The sequence below is a fragment of the Euleptes europaea genome, chromosome 11 (assembly GCF_029931775.1).
Source record: "Euleptes europaea isolate rEulEur1 chromosome 11, rEulEur1.hap1, whole genome shotgun sequence".
In the NCBI taxonomy this organism is placed as follows: Eukaryota; Metazoa; Chordata; class Lepidosauria; order Squamata; family Sphaerodactylidae; genus Euleptes; species Euleptes europaea.
This window is the reverse complement of record NC_079322.1, coordinates 59,416,560-59,431,437: the sequence shown is the minus strand read 5'-3', so window position 1 is coordinate 59,431,437 and position 14,878 is coordinate 59,416,560. Positions and strand designations below refer to the sequence as shown.

Here is a 14,878-nt window from a genome sequence, read left to right as displayed (position 1 = left end):
GAGTCCACCTTCCAAAGCAGCCATTTTCTCCAGGTGAAGTGATCTCTATCGGCTGGAGGTCAGTGATAAATCTCAGAAGAGCTCTAGCAGCCTCCACCTGGAGGCTTGTTACCCAGTCATGGCAGTTTATGTCAGTCCACCAACTGTCTCCTCGCACACTGCTTCCAGTGTGGGTAGGGTTGCCAACCTCCAGGTAGTAGCTGGAGATCTCCCGGGATTACAGCTGATCTCCAGCCGATAGAGATCAGATCACTTGGAGAAAACGGCTGCTTTGGAAGGTGGACTCACTGCCATTATACCCCATTGAAGTCCCTCCCCTCCCCAAACCCCACCCTTCTCAGGCTCCACCCTGAAAATCTCCAGGTATTTCCCAACCCGGAGCTGGCAGCCTTAAATTTGGGGGATGATGCAGTGGGTAAGCTCAGGCCCATTGTTGGCCCCACTGAGCTGAATAGCCCTGCAATGTTGGCTTCTTCTTCTTCCTCCTCCTCCTCCTGCTTCTCCTTCCCACAACAGGGCCCAGTCAGCTTCTCTTGCCCCAGGCCCATTTTGCATTTCCCAGTCCACTCGTGCAGGAGATCCCCCCAGAGATCCCAAGAGGGTACAGAGGATGTGTCCGCTCTCATCTTTCAATCACCACTTTCTTGGCAGGAGAGTCACCAGACAAACGTAAGGATTTCCCAGAGCATGGCTGGAAACCCATTGCCTCATTGAAACACAGGAGATCTAAATGCAGCCTCATTTCCTATCCGATAGCCATTGTAACCAGTGTGGTGTAGTGGCTAAGAGTGGTGGACTCTAATCTGGAGCACTGGATTTGATTCCTCACTCCTCCGCATGAATGGCAGACTCTAATCTGGTGAACCGGGTTGGTTTCCCCACTCCTCCACATGAAGCCTGCTGGGTGACTTTGGGCTAGTCACAGTTCTCTTAGAGCTCTCTCAGACCCACCTACCTCACAAGGTGTCTGTTGCGGGGAGAGGAAGAGAAGGCAATTGTAAGCCAGTGTGATTCTCCTTAAAATGGTAGAGAAAGTCGGCAATGCGACATATAAAAACCAACTCTTCTTCCTCCTCCTCCTCCCCCCCCAATTCTGGGATTCAGGATCAAACCAAGGATTAACGATATATTTCATGGGTTTCAGAAACAATCTCCATCACTTTCAGGTGGATTAGTCAGTGTCACAATCCTGGAAATACGAAAAGGTGAAGTGCTCGAAGGGGCCCAAGATGCAAATTGGGCGAGACGTACCTCTTCTCTAACGAGCAGAGCCGAGCACTGCAGGGGAACTCCCATCATCTTGTGTGGGTTCCATGTCACGGAGTTGGCCCTAGAACAATAAACCTTGTTAAAAAGAGACATTGGGAGGCTGGATTGCAATCAGAGTGAGACTCGGCAATTCATGCAAATAGGCCAGCTCAAAAAATTGTAAGGTCAAAGAAACACAGCTGAAAATAAAAAAGAGCAATTGAAAAAAAGAAAAGAATAGTTGTTTGATACTACAGTCGGGTCTTTTATGAACACCCAAGAGAAGTGTATTCATATGGGTAACGTGCCTTGGAAACGACTGAATGTTCTAACACAGACATTTTGTATTGGAAGCTTAACAATATAACTGTACTAGAAAGACGAAGTTCTCCCCGGTTGCCTCCTTCTCAAATATTCATATTGTTTATACAGTGCTTTTAATATTCAACATATATTGTCTCATTAATTCACTACATAAACTGTGTGAGGCTATGATTAGTCCCATTTTACAGGTATGAAACTGAGGCAGAGAGAATGCAGATAGACAGAGTCCATCTACTGAATAGTAGAAAAAAGCAAGAGTCTAGTAGCACCTTAAAGACTAACAAAATTTCTGGCAGGGTATGAACTTTCGTGAGCCACAGCTCACTTCTTCAGACAGAAATGTTGTTAGTCTTTAAGGTGCTACTACACTCTTGCTCTTTTCTACTGCTACAGACAAACACAGGTACCCATCCTGATCCATCTACTGAATGAACTGACATCTGAAACCAGTTTCAGCTCTGACACTATGGCCATTTATTCATGGAAGGTTTTGCCTTGGAGTTGCCACTCTTTAGATCAGTGGTTCCCAACCTTTTTTTGGCCAGGGACCACTAGGACTTTTTTGTTCGGAGCAGGGACCCCAAGGTTCAAAATAAAAATTCGGAGAATTTGAAAATAAACTTTAATCATAACTGTCAGTTAAACATTAAACTTAGAATAATATTTGAATATATATATATTTATAATAGAGAACTTTTAATTGAAACTATTAATTTATTATGGGTTTAGAACTTTGTTTTGCGGACCTTAATTTAGTTCTCGCGGACCCCTGGGGGTCCACGGACCCCTGGTTGGGAACCAGTGCTTTAGATGCACCTTTTCCCCATTCATATTCTCAAAACTCAACAATAAGCCCCCATGCAGAGTTTTGAGAATTCGGATGGGGGAAATGTGCATCTATAGAGTGGCAAATCCAAGGCAAAACCTGGGGAGGGGATGTTTTTTCACTGGGCATTTGGTACTCTGGAAAGCTTAACTTACTTTGAGTAATGATGATATGTTTAAGGAGGCAGTCCTAACAAATTGTTCCTAAGGCCATTTATTCATGGAAAGTTTTGCATTGGATTTGCCACTCTTTAGATGCACCTTTTCCCCATCCATATTCTCAAAACTCAACAATAAGCCGCCATGCAGTGTGACATCTATAGAGTGACAAAACCAATGCAAAACCTTCCATGAATAAATGGCCTAAGAGTACTTTGAATACAATGGGACTTACTTCTGAGTAGACCTGTTTAGGCTTGCTCGCTAAGAGAGCTACCCTAAGGAAGTCTACTCAGATCTATTCAGTAGGGCTGACACCCAGAAAAATGTTCCTGGAACTTGACTGTAAATTACTGTGTTTCTTTGTAGAATGCTCAGAAGCAGCTGAGAAAAGACTGCTATGTATTTTACTAATAAAGCAGCTCATTTGGATGTGAATGAAGAAGGTGTATTTTAGGATAAAGGCACCCTGCTATGGGTACCCAAGTACAGGATATTAAGTTAGAAGTGAACTAGAACAGTGGTCCTAGTTAATCTAAACTTCCTTTTACAAATACCATTTTAAAATTTATTTAATTCATTTATACCCCTACCTTTCTATCCGACTGGAGACTCAAAGAATAATTTTATCCTCACAACAGCCCTGTGAGATAGGTTAGGTGGAAAGAGTGTGACCGGCCCAGGGTCACCCAGTGAGCTTCCATGATATGCGTGGGGATTTGAACCGGGGACCCCCAGATACTAGTGCAAAACACTTAGACAGGTCGAGGCCAGTGCCGCCTATTTTTGACATCAGTCTTCTGATGGGTGAGTTAGGATACTATCTTACAGATTGTATTTTAAGATACTTTATGTTTTATCTCTGTTGATAGATTTAATGTTGTAAATATTTAATATTTAATGATGTGATTCTCTCCAGGATCAGAGGACTATGCCTATTATCTTGGGTGCTGTGGAACACAGGCAGGATGGTGCTGCTGCAGTCGTCTTGTTTGGGGGCTTCCTAGAGGCACCTGGTTGGCCACTGTGTGAACAGACTGCTGGACTTGATGGGCCTTAGTCTGATCCAGTAGGGCCTTTCTTATGTTCTTATGAGCTGCCCTGAGCCCTGTGACCCAAGTGAGGGGTGGAGCATAAGTCTTTAAAAAAATACACACATACTAAATCACACTATTTGTGTGTGTGTGTGTGTTTGTCTTTACTACTTTCTCTTTTTCTGGAGTAGAAGAAGAAGAAGAAGAATTGTTTTTTATGTGCCAACTTTCTCTACCACTTAAGGGAGAATCAAACCGGCTTACAATCACCTTCCCTTCCCTTCCCCTCCCCACCACACACACCCTGTGAGGTGAGTGAGGCTGAGAGAGAGTGACTTGCCCAAGGTCACCCAGCTGGCTTCGTGTGGAGGAGCGGGGGAACAAGTCCAGTCTATCAGATTAGCCTCCGCCGCTCATGTGGAGGTGCGGGGAATCAAACCCGGTTCTCCAGATCAGACTCCACTGCTCCAAACCACCGCTCTTAACCACTACACCATGCTGGCTCTCTGTAATTAACATGGCAACGAGTGCACAATTATTTCAAAATACTATTTCAAAAATATTTCAAAATACTATTTCAAAAATATTTCAAAATACTATTTCAAAAATATTTCAAAATACTATTTCAAAATCATTTCAAAAATATAGAGGCTGTTTTGATGTTGGAGAGAAAACCTTGCCACTAAGAATGGAAATAGGTCCTGGTGTGGGCACCAATTCTCACAGGAGCGAAGATCACTTCCTGACACTTTCCACTGAATTGCAGTGCTCTTGGGCACAGTGCATTAGGCAGCCTGGGCTGCTGTTATACCACAAAAGAGAATGATTGCTACAATAATAGCATCATTAAAAGAAACCTCTTGGGAGGGATATGCAGAGACTGGTAATTTCCCCTCAGAGAAGTGGATTTCTCGACCAGCAGCTTCACGATGCATCTTGTTAGCTAAGGCTAGCAAAAGGTAGTATTATTGATATGTTTTTACCATCATGTAATAAAAAAAAGGCAAAGGTCCCCTGTGCAAGCACCAGGTCATTCCTGACCCATGGGGTGACGTCACATCCCGACGTTTCCTAGGCAGACTTTGTTTACGGGGTGGTTTGCCAGTGCCTTCCCCAGTCGTCTTCCCTTTACCCCCAGCAGGCTAGGTACTCATTTTACCGACCTCGAAAGGATGGAAGGCTGAGTCAACCTTGAGCTGGCTACCTGAAACCAACTTCCGTTGGGATCAAACTCAGGTCGTGGGCAGAGCTTTTGACTGCAGTACTGCAGCTTACCACTCTGCACCACGGGGCTCCTCATCATGTAATGCATCCTCCCAAAAGAACCCAATAAAATTTATAAAATGTCAATGAATGAGTGGATTTACAAATTATTTGATTTTGCTTCAATGTCAAAACTCACCCATTTGATAAAAAGACAATCGCTAGACGATTTTAAATGTAGATGGCAACTACTATATGATAAATACACATAATTGAATATTAGTAATTGTTTTTAAAGAGCATAAATCTAATATTGTGATATGAAGAATATATATTTAGCTCAAGTTCCTAATAGAGGATTAATATAATTATTAGAATAAATATTAGCACATGTTGATGAAATATTTAGAAAAATGAAATACCATATATTTTATTGTAGGAAAGAGAAGTAATACGGGGCATTACAATAAAATTATAGAAATTGTAGGGTGTCCTCCAAACCCCGTGGCGCAGAGTGGTAAGCTGAAGTACTGAAGTCCAAGCTCTGCTCATGACCTGAGTTCGATCCCGACGGAAGTTGGTTTCAGGTAGCCGGCTCAAGGTTGACCCAGCCTTCCATCCTTCCGAGGTCGGTAAAATGAGTACCCAGCTTGCTGGGGGGGAGGGGGTAAAGGGAAGATGACTGGGGAAGGCACTGGCAAACAACCCCATAAACGAAGTCTGCCTAGGAAACGTTGGGATGTGACATCACCCCATGGGTCAGGAATGACCCGGTGCTTGCACAGGGGAGCTTTACTTTACCTTTTCAAACTGATTTTTGATGTATATTAATAGTTTATTGATAAAACTTGGACACAGTTCTTATTTTTCCCCATTTCCCCTTTTTCATTTCTGTATCCTATAAAATTAAATAAAATATATATTTAAATTTTTTTAATCAAATGTATCCATTTGCAAAGAAGGTGACGGCAGCATTCTGATGCATAGTTATGCACACCTAAACCCATTGGTTTCAATGGGCATAGCTACACATCAGCAACACTGATGTACAGTGTAGGGTACAACCTACTCAAAGTTAAGCAGCTTTAAGACTTTGCTGTTTTTGCATGCGTACATGGGGCTGTGGTCTCATTGAAATCAGTGGGGCTTCCTTTCGAATATATATGTACAGCGTTGGACTGCACCTAAAACTTGCTTCAACGGGGAAGTTAAGCACATGCTTAAATTGCTCCTGCTGAAATTATTAGGACATAAAAATGCTTCACTCTGGCTGGATCATGTCATGCTATATAAAAACCCAAGTTTAATAACAACATGAGTTGTTTTTTAAAAATTAAAATGTTAGACCACTGTTAACACTAAAAATGGGGAGGGGGAACCAGTGCTAATATTAGAAAGGGTGCTCAAGAGCATGTCCAGAAAGTTCTGATTTGGGAGCAACAGGCATACAGTTGTAGCAGTTCTGGCCTCCTCAGTCCAGACATCAGTATACATTAAAACATGTCTGTCCACATGGATGGGGTGGGATCAGTATTGGCAGATTATGAGAGGGAGGGCAGGAAGGGATGAGTCAGGGCTCGGCTCTTGTGGCCCTTTCTTACATGCCCAGGGTAATACCAATAGATCATCACCTTGGGGTCAGGAAGGAATTTTCCTCCAGGCCAGATTGGTCAGGGATCCTGGAGTTTTTTTGGCCTTTCTCTGGGCATAGAGCAGGGGTCACTGGGGGAATGGAGGAGAAAGGTAGTTGTGAATTTCCTGCGTTGTGCTGGCGGCTGGATTTAGATTACCCTTGAGGTCCCTTCCAGCTCTATATTTCTATGTTTATAACCTGCACAATTCACATGGCTGAACGCCCAGGGTAACTGCAGGGACTGCATGCTATTTTGATTCCCACTTTTAAACTGTTTTTCACCCAGTTTTGACTGCATCCCGTTCTGCCATCCTCTTTATTTACCTCTTATTTGTTATTTTTAAAAATAATTTTTTTAAAATCCTTGTTTCAATTATAATGCCACAGATCAAATAAAAGGGACTATGTCAGACTGTTTCTGCTGTGCAAAGATACACTCCATTATTTCAGTAGTGAACAGAACTTCAAAAATGGAGCTGGATCCTTCAAACAGCAATCAGAATTCTGTTTATGGGGCAGGGTTTCCCCCTTCCTGCAGCTGACCCCACTCCCCAGTCTGCTCCTGAGGATTAAGGGAATGGCAGGAGTGGTGGTATTGGGGGGTTGCAGCTGGAGGAAAAGGCAGTCGAAATCAGACCCTGCCTTGCGCAAACATAAGTGCCTTCCACTTGTCCAATCAGCCCTTTGGATCCAACCCATAGTTAATAACACTGCTGCATTTGATGAGAGCACTTGGGTTGAGTTTAATTTGTAGGCATTCCATGCCAGACACTGTAGTATACACACAGTTTAATAGTAATAATACTTCTTGGAACTTTACCTTTCAATACCGTTTAATTTCCATTTGTGTTTCCTCGACATCAGCAACCCACCTCCCCAGGCTCCCTGCAAAAGAAGATCATAAACGTGAATGGTGCTCAACTGTATTGATTACTGAGGCTGATATCCAAATGCTTGAGTCGATTGGGGATCCATCCTTTGTGTGGCTTGGGAAGCAGCCGAGGATATGGAGAGTGAAAGCCAGCAGCTGGATGGCAGAGAAAGTGACCCAGTCTTACCTTGACAAAATTCATACAGCCACCAACTCCAATGGCATTAAAAGGGAATTCTTGGTCTACTAATAGCTATTAACATCGAGGTCTAAAACAGAACCTCCGTGCACAGAAGCAGTATACCTCGGAACACCAGATGCTGGGGACAAAGAACATGGGGTTGCCATCACCTTTATACCTTGCTTGTGACTTCTGGAAGCTGAAGTTCTCAGGATCCTGCAAACACTCTGCTAGGCAGCTAATTTCCACACTGATGAGCACGGGTTTGGCCATACTGGCTATCTATTGGCTCAGTAGCTCAGTAGCCAAGAGCAGCAATCCAGTACTCACGTCGACATGCATCCAGACCTTGTACTTCTTGCAGATATCCGCAATAGCTATGAGCGGATCAAACGCCCCGTATACGGTAGTCCCTGCTGTGGCGCTTACAAGGAATGGAACAAATCCCTACAGGGGGGAAAAAACAGGAAATAATGTTGCAGAGGAAAAAACAGTCTTTAAGATCGGCAACCAAGCTTCTACCTCAGCAGACATTTCATAGAGTTAGTCCGTGACGCTCCTTTAATCATCATGCAAGTTACACACCTGATTTATATTGTCAATTTAAGTGTAGGATTGAGCTAAATGTGTCAGAGAGCCAAAGCAGCAGCCTCCCTCCTGTCCATTTGTTTTCCTCGTAACGGCTACTGCAGTTCCATACTGGGTGTAATGTCTTTGCGATATGGCTTTCTCAGCCTCTGCCCATTTCATGATGTCAGGCAGGGGTGGAGCGAGGCATGGTGTGATGAGATCACCACTGTGATGTGGAGGTTAAAGTGTTCGGCTGGAACTTGGGAGACCCAGGTTCAAATCCCCATGTAGTAATGACGGGATGAACTTGGGCCAGTCATTCTCCTGGCCAAATCAACCTCCTAGGATTTATGTGAAGGTAAAATGTGGTGGGTGAGCCACATATGCCATCCAAAGTCCTTGGACGAAATGCAGGATAAAATTCTCCTACCCCCACAGTCATCACATCATGTATTGTGTTAAGGTAGACATTATGAGGAAAAGAGAGAAACCACACCTTGAGCAAACAGAAGTCATTATTAGCATCATTTATATTGTGGCTTGGTTCAGATATCACACAAAACCATGGTTTAACAAAACCAATTATGGTTCATGGGACTGTTCAAATGTTAACCACTCCTGTAACTATAGTTCATTAGAGAACTTCAAATAAGGAGCAGAAAACCATGGTTTGAAGTTGATGTGTTAACCATGGTTTCATGCGATGTACCAATGTGGACATCCTTGTTTAAACCTTGCTTGTTACCTGGTGTTGTCTTCTCTGCATAGCAGGCAAGGACAGCAACTGGGTTTCTACTGGGAAAAGAATGGAAGGTATGAAACCAGCATTTTTTTTGAGACAACCCTGGACTGGACAGGTTGTTCAAGAGTCAAATCCTGGTTTCACAAACTAACCACAGCTGAAATAAACAAACCATGGTTTCGCATTATGTCCGAACCAAGATACTCTTTAGCCTTTTATTTGCCAACGTTCTTGCAGCTTTCCCCTGTAGGTGGCAGCAAACTGCCAAAGTGGTGAAAACATACCAATGTTTTCTTTACAGCAGGGTTTTCCTGAAACATAATAAAATGGCCATCTGGAAAGGTCCATGTTTGTTTTTCAGTTCTGAACCCTGTTGAAAGAGTAACCCACCCAGGGGGTTACCGCACTTGTATTCCCAGCGATGTATTAAGCATTTGAAAATGTTATAAAAAATACTGTTCGCACTTTCTATGTATTAAGAGTTTGAAAACGTTATAAAAAATGCTGTTCGCACTTTCTTTGGCCCCTTTAGCTGTGAAGACGTCTTCCAACCATTTTTTAGCCGGGGCATCCAAAAACCCTTTTAAAGCGATGTTTTTTATAACATTTTCAAACTCTTAATACATCGCTGAGAATACCTAGTGCGGTAACAGCCCTAGTCTAAAGTTACTCTGCTAGCTGCAATCAGATGGTGGTGCAAGATCCCCTTTGCTGAAGGCAGATTTAAAATGGATGCTTATGTCAATGACTTCTATAAACAGTCCTCTCCACAGAATGTTTACCGCTCTTCAAATACACTTTGGTTCAGTTTTGGACTCCCAACAAAAAGTATTTGCAGTCCTGAAATGTCTATTAATTTAAAGGGAGCTTGCAGATGTACCACGGGCCTCAAGAGATACACTGTAGGTGTGTTGTTTCCCCCCCCCCCCCCACAACCTAGATTGCACCAGAATGGCAGCCAAGAGGTTGTCTGAATCCGTCATCAGAGACTGAGTTCCTAAAACATTATTTTGGTGTGCAAACTCTTAATTGGTGACTGTCAGAGACTCTGGTCTGCCTAGCAGGAAAGCCAGGGTGGTATAGGGGTCTAGTGTGTTCACACAATTCTTCCTGGTCACCACAAGGACGTCCTATTGGATATAGCCCTGGAGTTCCCCATTGAGAACTCAAGTCCAGGTACACGAGGGCCTGATTCAGATCAGGGCTGCAGCATGTGGGGAAAAGGGTCTTAAACGTCTCTCCTGGCTGGGGTTGCCAACCTCCAGGTAGGAGCTGAAGATCCCCTGGGATTATGACTGATCTCCAAACTACATAGATAGCTTATTCATTTATTTAAAACATTCATTCCACTCCCCTGGAGAAAATAGCTGCTTTGGAAGGTGGACAGTATGGCATTATGCCCTACTGAGGTCCCTCCCCTCTCTAAATCCCACCCTTCCAGGCTCCACCCTAAAATCTCCAGGTATTTCTGAACCTGGCATTGGCAACCCTACTCTGGCTGTGTTCCTGGCTTGAAACAGCCCTAAAAAGCCACTATTTGCCCCATAGGGAAAACATATTGGTTTGGGTTGCCAACCTCCGGGTGGAATTTGGATTTCTGCTAGAATTATACCTTATTTCCAGACTACAAAAATCAGTTCCCTAGAGGAAAAGGCAGCTTTGGAGGGCAGACTTTGTGGTAAACTATAGTGTCTACGAGAGGCTGAAGACCTAGAGTGATGTCACATCCCCACTGAGCTTCCTCCTTTCCCTAAACACCATCTTCCCCAGGCACTGTCCCAAACCTCCAGGAATTTCTCAAACCAGAGTTGTCAACTCTAGTACTGATGGCCACACATAGCCTATAGGTTTCCCCAGTAGGGCAAGCAGTGATTCTCTGGGTCCATTTCGGGTCAGGAAAACAGCATGGGGGGAGACTTAAGCTCGTTTTCCTTGAGACCATCATCCTGATCTGAATTGGACCCAAGCACATTTGGGAGCTGAGTTCCCAGTGGGGAATTCCCAGTGCACATCTGGTGGCTATAAGGACTTTATAACATGTGAATGGTACTCAGACCGGGTTTGAGGAGACCTGGGCTCAAATCCCCATTCAGTCATGGATCTCAGCAAGTAAGGCTGGGTCAATTATTGTCTTACTGGTTTCCAAGGTGGTTGTGAGGATACAATTGGGGGTTAGGGTTGCCAACCTCCAGGTAATAGCAGAAGATCTCCTGCTTTTACAACTGATCTCCAGCCAATAGAGATCACTTCACCTAGAGAAAATGGCTGCTTTGGCAATTGGACTCTATGGCATTAAAGTCCCTCCCCTCCCAAATCCCACCCTCCTCAGGCTCCGCCCCAAAAATCTCCCACCAATAGCGAAGAGGGACCTGAAAATATTTGGGATATTAACTGAATGAAGCCTTTATTGAAACTAGGAAAACCTTTGGTCACCTTTAGCCTTTTACATTTAAAAAATCTCTAACTCATTCTGTTAAATAGTTGGTCATGATTGTTTTAAAGCCTACAGACATGGAACCTTTGGAAATATTACATTTGGATTAACTTAAGAAATCTGGCTTAAAATGATACAATTTCATTTTTTTAAATCTGATTTTTAATTTAAAAAAATATATTGAGGTTTTTATCCACCTTGTCTCATTTCTTTTAAAACGTGAATCCACTTGCCTTTTGCTTTGCCTCAACAATTCTCCTTTCAAGATCAGATGGTATCATTTTCCCTCTGGAACAAAGAATCAAACATCATGGGTGTGGATTTGACATTGGTCCTCTTCTGTCATCCTGCTTTTCATTTTAGCTGGCCACAGCAAGGAGCTGCATCCTGTGTATCATAAGTAAGCTTTCTCACCTCTGCCTTTCCACTGTGGTCCCCTGTGGTCCTACCCCCCCTCCATGGATGCTCCTTAGGGTTAGGAGACGCAGGAGAACAATGTTGCGGGGAAGGGGGCTGCCTGGAGGGGAATGAAAGATGATACAGCAGGGGAGTAATCCTGACTAGATCTACTGAGAAGTCAGTCCCATTTTATTCACTTGCTCCCAGGAAAATGTTTTTAGGATTGCAGCCTAGATTGTTCTGTTGAGAGAGTGTCTTCAGCTAAACTTGGGGATCCAACCCAAAGATGATACTGTTCTACAGCAAAGCCTGTTTACTACTTAATGGGCTTCAAGAAAAATAAACTTAGCTAGCCATTTGTAAAACAATGTAGTTCGTGCTACACTGTTTGCCTTCTTGACTAAATTTGCATCAGGTTGATTATGCCTGAAGGCCAATTTGTTCTCTTTGATGCATATCTGATCTTATCTGTAGTGGCATGAGAGAAAAATCAAAGGACTTAAGGGATAATAATAGTTTGTGAAACTTGACTTGGGTGGTCCAGGCTAGCCTGATCTTGGAAGCTAAAGCAAGGTCAACTCTGGTTAGTACTTGGAGAGGGGACCACCAAGGAAGTCCAGGATTGCTATGGAGAGGCAATAGCAAACCATCTCTTGCCTTGAAAACCCTACAGGGTTGCCATAAGTCAGCTGCAATACCACCAAAAGCTTGTGAATTCCTTTGGTCTGCCACTGACTATAAATCCTCAACAGCAATCCTGAATCAAGTTATACCCTTTAAAGTCCAATGAAGTCAAATGGGTTTAGAAAGTGTAACTCTGCTTAGAATAGCACTGCTAATTTATTTGTAAAGCAGACCTCTTCAGCTCACAGACCCCTGGACTGTTATCCACAGGTCGCTTGATAAACTCTCAATGGGGATGTAACATCCAGAGATTTATTGAGATCCTGGCAGGCTATCCTGGCAGGCTGCTGTGTTGTGGGCCCCCAGAGACTGCTTCAACAAGCTTGTTCTATAGAAAGTACTTTGCTGAAAATGACCATTGTGAGAACTGAGCTAAACACAGGGCACTTGTGAAGATAAGATGGAGAAGGGGATAATGTTGTACGCCACTTTGAATACCCATTGAGGAGAAAAGTGGGGTATAAGTTAATAAGAATTGCATGGTATGACCCTCCCTGGACTGTCTTCCCTTCAGCATTCAGTTGGAGAAACTACATTATTCAATGTATTCATAGATGAAAAAAAAGATTGAAAAGTATCCCATCAGAGAGAGACTACGGTATGCTAGAAACCTGAGTGGCTAGCTTTCCACACAAGGTTTCTGACATGAAGAAACGTCACAGGCAACATCAGACTACTATGGGCTCTCGGAAAAGTTCATTTCTGTCCCAGCCCAGCTGCAGGATTACACACCAGACAGGATGATGTCAGAAAATCCATTCTGGGAGTGGGTAGTCTTACTGGGACATGAACAGAACGATACCCTTCACTTGTGGCAATCTGCGGCTTGAAGCATTTCTCTCCGAGCCTGGCTCTGATAAGAACAGTGAGCCAGACTGAAAGAAAAATGCTTCAAGAGATGAAACGTGATGAGGTGAAATGGGGAGAACGGCTGCATTTCACCTCCCCCACAAGCTCCCCTTTTCGTTCAAAACAGACATCTCCGCACCCTGCTTTACACATCGCTGCAAGGCAATATTCTCATCCAGTACAGCAAAGGGCACTTATTGAGGGGAAACAGAAAATGGTGTGAGGGGTTAAACTGCCTCTCACTCCTTTGCCATGGTCTTGATATGGGTTGCCCCCCTCTTCTCAAGGCTGTGACCAAGCCTCGAAAATCGGTGGGAGATCCACCAGAAGATTTCTCAATTTCACATCTAGCTTGGATCTCCATGTGCCTGATCTTCAGGCAGGCCAATGTAGGACAATGCCGTGCTGTCTGGTGAATGGCTTCAAAACATTTCTTTCCTCTGCCTTTCATACATGGTGGTCCCAACGCCTGGTGTTTCAGAGGGACTTACCTTTCGTCACATCTGATCAAAACCACACTGTCAGTACCAATTCCTAAGGCCGCTGCTCCTTTCTTCACAGAAAAATGGCTCTGAAAAAGCACATGGATTAGTTTGCTTGTGTTTATTCCAGGGCTGCTTGATCCGACTGCAATGAAAAATCTTCAAGTAATTGCCTTGAGATCAATCCACCAGGAACATCACCTGAGTAATAATACTCTTGTGTAATTCTCATTCGTGAGTCCTGGGGAAATAGCATAAAAGCTATAGAACTCAGGTTGATTAGTTTTTTTGTCAACCAATGAGTGTTATAATGTGTAATAATCTATGTATCTATCTATCTAGGATGGAACTTAGAGGAGCATACATAGTTCTCCCTCCCTCATTTTATCCTCTCAGCCATCCTGTGAGGTCAATCACTCTGAGAGTGTGTGACTAGTCACCCTGATACCTTCATGGCAGTCAGGAGATTTGAACCAAGGTCTCCTAGATCCTAGCTTGGCTCTCTAACTACTACACCACACTAGCTGTAATAAACACAAAACAATCCACTGTTTCTGCGCTTAGTATTGCTACTGCACTTAGTATTTTTCAAAGATGATCCATATTTTCTCCAAGTTGCATTTTCTGAAGCAAGTTTTTTAGATGAGTGGAAATTTTATTTACTGTTTTCCAAATGCAGAGTTAGGGGGTTACCGCATTATGTATTCCCAGCAATGTATTAAGAGTTTGGAACTGTTATAAAAATACTGTTCGCACTTTGTTTGGCCCCTTTAGCTATGAAGACGTCTTCCAACCATTTTTTAGCTGTGGCATCCAAAAACCCTTTTAAACTGATGTTTTTTATAACATTTTCAAACTCTTAATACATCGCTGGGAATACCTAGGGGGTTGCCGCATTATGGGGGTTACCGCATTATGTATTCCAGCGATGTATTAAGAGTTTGAAAATGTTATAAAAAATAGTGTTCGCACTTTCTATGTATTCCCACTGATGTATTAAGAGTTTGAAAATGTTATAAAAATACTGTTTGCACTTTGTTTGGCCCCTTTAGCTGTAAAGACGTCTTCCAACCATTTATTAGCCATTGCATCCAAAAACCCTTTTAAACCGATGTTTTTTATAACATTTTCAAACTCTTAATACATCGCTGGGAATACATAATGCGGTAACCCCCTTACTGTGGCAAGATATCTAAGCTACCAGGAAGTCCCCAGTACAAGATCTCATTTCTGCTATGAA

The 14,878-nt window shown here is 43.2% G+C and overlaps 1 protein-coding gene across 1 annotated transcript in view; it reads right to left on the bottom strand.

Moving 5' to 3' along the window:
* The window catches only part of GAD2 (glutamate decarboxylase 2), a 46,136-nt gene that overhangs the window by 9,297 nt on the left and 21,961 nt on the right, over positions 1 to 14,878 (bottom strand). Inside the window, exons 8-12 of the mRNA XM_056856980.1 lie at positions 13,648 to 13,727; positions 11,458 to 11,512; positions 7,809 to 7,925; positions 7,247 to 7,311; positions 1,252 to 1,330 (exon numbers count right to left, since the gene is read on the bottom strand). Coding sequence (XP_056712958.1) covers positions 1,252 to 1,330; positions 7,247 to 7,311; positions 7,809 to 7,925; positions 11,458 to 11,512; positions 13,648 to 13,727 — 396 coding nt within the window. The remainder of the gene's footprint in view (positions 1 to 1,251; positions 1,331 to 7,246; positions 7,312 to 7,808; positions 7,926 to 11,457; positions 11,513 to 13,647; positions 13,728 to 14,878) is intronic.